This window comes from Austrofundulus limnaeus, unplaced genomic scaffold (genome assembly GCF_001266775.1).
Source record: "Austrofundulus limnaeus strain Quisiro unplaced genomic scaffold, Austrofundulus_limnaeus-1.0 Scaffold7, whole genome shotgun sequence".
In the NCBI taxonomy this organism is placed as follows: Eukaryota; Metazoa; Chordata; class Actinopteri; order Cyprinodontiformes; family Rivulidae; genus Austrofundulus; species Austrofundulus limnaeus.
The window spans coordinates 4,183,618-4,188,686 of record NW_013952409.1 but is presented as its reverse complement, the minus strand read 5'-3'; the positions used below and the strand labels follow the sequence as shown (position 1 = coordinate 4,188,686).

The 5,069-nt window shown below is 36.9% G+C and overlaps 1 protein-coding gene across 2 annotated transcripts in view; it reads right to left on the bottom strand.

The window, feature by feature from the left end:
- Positions 1-340: 340 nt before the first annotated feature.
- Positions 341-5,069, bottom strand: part of meak7 (MTOR associated protein, eak-7 homolog) — an 8,939-nt gene continuing 4,210 nt past the window's right edge. For both annotated transcript variants that reach the window (XM_014033949.1, XM_014033957.1), the window contains exons 7-9: positions 4,332-4,450; positions 3,472-3,651; positions 341-1,591 (exon numbers count right to left, since the gene is read on the bottom strand). In XM_014033949.1, the coding sequence (XP_013889403.1) occupies positions 1,460-1,591; positions 3,472-3,651; positions 4,332-4,450 (431 nt within the window). In that variant the 3' untranslated portion in view covers positions 341-1,459. The remainder of the gene's footprint in view (positions 1,592-3,471; positions 3,652-4,331; positions 4,451-5,069) is intronic.

Sequence of the window (5,069 nt, the reverse complement as noted above, 5' to 3'; positions counted from 1 at the left end):
AACATTTGTAATAAATGCGAAAGCATATTTGGAAAGATAACATTGATAAAATATTGCATAAAAATGTTCACACTGCTGAGATAAACAGCTGTTGAGACATTTGCATTAACAGGAAGTGATGTCAAAGGGGAATGTCTGCATGTGAACAGAGCATAGCCAGAATAACAGATTAGAGAAGAATCTKATGTTTGTCAAAGAGAGATGAAGAASAGTYGAATCTTGTKCCAATAAACAAAGACCAGAGAGTTATTTTTTAAAGAGTTCCCCTTTGATGTCACTTCCTGTTTCCCTTGAGTTGAGCCAAGTCCAAAAAATATGTCAGTTATGTGACAAAATGGATAAATGTTGATGTGTATAATGCCAAAATTATATATGAAAAAGTGTTTTCTTTGAATTTTTGTATTTGAAGGATAAGCATGTCACAAGCACTTTAAAGCAYGTTGATGTGGAATGTTTTACACAATTTCTTGTCACCTGTTCAACGTAATAATATAGTTGTGATGAACAGAAAGGGCTAGGGTTTCATCACTAAAACAAAAATTACWGCAACTACTTCTGATAAGATTTGAATTTACATTTTAGGAGCTTTTTGTTATTTGCGAGTTTTTTTTAAAGAACAGTTTAAAATGTAAAGTTCTGCAGCCTGAAGGAGATGTAGTGGTTTAACTAATATGTAACGTAGCTGTTTTTATGGATCTCAGTACTTTGAGCTAACGACTAAAATATTTGTAAATAAATCRCCAAAAGTTCAAACAGTTGCAGCAGACGATTCTCATGACGTTAATACTAAACACTTCTTTTTGTGCTGCGGGATAATAATAAAAAATATTTACTGTATATACAGAATTCCAGAACTTTAGCTGATTTTTAGGACTGAATAAAGCACAAAACTTTAAAAAGTAGTACAACAAATATCACTTTCAAGTTAGAACCATCAACACTACACTGATAAACCTACGTAATATTCAAGGAGGGATCTATTATCCCTGATGTTGATCTTTCAATATTTTCTTTGAGGTTAATAAATAAAAAATTTCACTCACTTTTACAAGGAAATTCACATTATTTTTTAGTATAACTTGGGGCAATTTGAACAAAATGACTAATTTTTCTATTTTAATAACATCAAAAGTTAAGAAACACATAAAAAAGGTTTTATTCTGTTTAACATCACGGGAGCCAAAGTGTGAACCCACATCCAAAATTTCTCGCACGGATAGTAAAAACCAACATAAAGCCTGCTCTGCTAGTCCCGTGTCGAACTTTACAGCCAACTTTTAAGCTTTATTTACAGTCATTAAGGATGGTTGATTTTAAATTACTGTTAAATTAAAGGTTGATTTTAGTTTTATAATTAGAAACGATGATTTGTATGTTAAAAAAAAATCAAATATGATATTGATTCATGTCTCAGTGCGTTAGTACTAGGCAGAATGGGAGCCTGAGTAAAAACTGATGATTAATCCAGGTCCTCCTCCAGCTCCCGGAACCCCTCGCAGTGCAGAGTCTTTCCTGTCAGCTCCATCATGGCCTGAACCTCTGGATCCACATTCAGAATGCTCTTCCTCCTCTCAAGCTCCATCTCCTCCGCCTGAAACACCAGGCAGACAGGAGAGACGCAGGTTTGAAAGGAAACAGATGTAAGATGTAAAACAGCGGGGATGTAAATGAGCTTCTGTTCGTGGTGCATTTATTACACGGCTGATTCGCTCGTGGAACCGTTCTCATCCAGCTCTTGAATATGCAGAGAGAATTATGTTTTATATAGAAATACTTTATCCACACGTCTCTGCTCTCCCATTTTTCTTCCTGACTGCAGCAGATGACCTGAAAGCTGTTGGTTTGTGTCACAGCGAGTTTTTAAATAAACACATCATACATTGGTGAGAAGGAAGACACGAGCCGTGACAACTAATGTTTCAGTTTCAGCAGAGTTACACAATCCCTTCCCTTTTTCTTTTACTTGTCAGAGCACAATAAAAAACAATTTATGTATTTCAAATGACTTTCAGCTACTACCACACCAGATTTCAGCTCTATGTCTGTAAATGTGACTGAATTATAGCYGTTTTTGTGTTCTCTAAATTCAGTTGGCTGTGATGGCCATCTTCATATGGATTAGCTACTGTAGATGTTCAGCAGCTGTAGAGGCAGATCCACCAATTAGTTCCTGAAACTTTCATTTGTCTTCCTTATTTTGCTAAGGAAGACAAATGAACATGCACAAAAAAAAAGGCAAAAACCTTAAGTTGAAACAGAATAGTTTTGAGTTTTTACAAGATGTTCATGTAAATCTGTTTGACTCATCACAGGATCTGTCACTGTGTCGGTAAGAACTGCGGCATTAAAAATTAACATCCGAGTGTATTCTAAGCAAAACGGGGCTTTCTCTGCATCAGACTGATCAGATGGAAGCTTGAGTAGGCAGGGAATTTCACTTTAAACCTATAACATTTTTATTCTCTATGACCAAGATCAAGCTTTAACTAAAAAACTAGCATTTCYTGCAGAGATGCAGTGTGAAGGGTTATGGCTGAAAGCTGCTGAAGGAGCTGAAGTCAAGCTGAAAGGTTTTAAAACTGATATTGTGAGAGCAGCTGAAAAAATCATTTAAAAAAAAGTAGAATTTAGCAGAATAGCTGAAAAGAGCAGAAAGATAGCTGATAAAGAAGGGAAAAAATGCTTAAATTAGCAAAAAATAAAGGAAAAAAAGAAAAAAGAAGAAACTGAATGAAGCTAAAATTAACACCAAGAAGCTGAAGCAGAAAGTTCAAAGTGCAGTAAAACTTTATATGGATTTTTTAAAGGGGCAATATCATGTAAAATCAACTTTTTTGAGTTTTATATCATGTTATAATGTTATACTCTGATAAAAAACATGCCCAAAGCCTTGCTTTGACTCATTCATGCATGTTTGAGAAATCCTGCAGCGTTTTTAGGAAGCTATGCTGAGAAGTAAAAGGACAGGTGGGGACCAGAAACACCTCTGGGACGTGTCTCCGAGCCAAACTTCCTCATCACGAAGCACACCTCCCCACCCCCCTCCCCACACACCGCGCCCATGACTCATGCAGGCTCTCGAGTGAAACTGAAAGTGAAACTGTCTGCTGAGCTCCTAACACTACTGCTCACTCAGTGACGCTCTTTTCAGATTCAAAATACCTTTGAGGAAATGTATTTCCAGATGCCAAGTAAATTGCATCATAGCGCACGCACCCCCCACCCCACCGCCCACGACCCTCCCACACCGAAATGGACGAGACAGAAGCGGAAAGTGCTTCTTAAAGAGACAGAGGCCAATTTCAAGGCGTTTAGAAGAGGAAGTGATGAGAAGATGTTTATTTTCTATTTAAACATAAAAACACCATTTTAATAACAGCTAAAGGTGATATAGATACTTTATTATGGTATAGTATTTAAACATATGCCTGAGAAACACATAATATTGCCCCTTTAATATAAAACACACACCTCCTCTGGCTGTTTGGGTTTTCCCACGGCCCACACTTCCATGGAGTCCAGGGTAAACTCTTCGTCTGCGGAGAGCTGAGGGCTGCCGAAGGTGGTGCACTTGGGCCGCGCACGGCTGTGACCCTGGCCGAAGTCGCTGTCCAGCCACAGCCCGAAATAGTCGTGCTGACCGCCCATCCCCTGGTGAAGGTTAGAAAACAAACATGATTCTGACGTCGATGTGGGTGAAGACAACACATTTATTTTTATCTCTCAATGTTAAAATGTCAAGAAAACAACTTAAAAAGTTCTTAAAACCACTTTTAAATTCCATGAAATGCCCCAGGTGAATAATTTAAAACTAAAAGAAAGATTTTTAAAATGTAAGTTAACTTTGGGACACTTGTCTTATTCTGCAGCAGTAGCAGCCAAAGTTTTCAGATTACCGGTAATTTCTTGAATCAGAAGCAGAAAGTTTGCTTTCTTTGTTTATGGCRTCAACAAAAACACAATATCTATTTTACTGGATCCGTCATTTGACCAGATATGCTCTTCATTTCACCACCAGTCACAGCAGGAAAACATCACATAACAAAAAAAAAAAAAAAAAAAACAGGTGAGGCCTAAGGTCTGCCTGAGGCTGCTAATAACCTTAAACATTTAAAACTGAAATGCTTAAAAACAAAGCATTTTAATGTTTTTGACATTTCACTTTGATTCTTTATCCTAAAAGATATAATTTAGAAACTGTAAATATTATTATATCTATATAAATTCAAGCTCAGGATGCTGACTAAGTGAAGGGAATTATTATTCGATTAATGTCCCATCGTGGAGCAGCGGCGCTGAAGTTCTCCTCCAGTGAGTTTGTGCAGTCTCACCAGTCCATTGGGCATTGTCTGTTGGTGCTGGTTGAGGTACATGAAGTGTTCGTTGTACCCTGTCGCTGTGTAGACTCTCAGAGTGGGGAACACAGAGAACAGGAAGCATCTGGAGTCACCTGCATGTACACAAATATAGAAATCATGAAGATCTGACACAAGAGTCAAGTGACTGTCCACAGCATTCAAACAAGGAGTATTACTTCCTCGACGTGTCATCTCATCAGTGATTTATGAGCCCCTTAAATGCACTACTGTGCAATTAATGCAACCGAACCCTCCTAGATATATTTATAGTTAACAGATTATCACGTGACTTGAGTTTCTAATATATAAGTAAAAACATAATAAATCTGTTAAATTTTAAATATTGTTTCAAAAAACAGAATCTGTAGATTTGCTGTGATCACAATATGGGATAAAATTACACTTAAAGAACAGACATAATCGGTTTAACCTAATTTTTGTTGAAATTGAGCATTAATTAATAATAATGTTCGATTTCTTACACATATAGTGGAAAACTTTTGGGAAACTACAGCGGTATCCATGAGTTTGGATAAATGTTAGTTACACTGCCACCCAGTGGCCGACCAATGAAAGTGCATTTATACTTTAATCGAGTGGACACCATGGACTTGTAACAATTCAGTAACAATTCTAGTTATTAGTGTATGCATGTATGTATGTATGTATGTATGTATGTATGTGTGTATGTATGTATGTATGTATGTATGT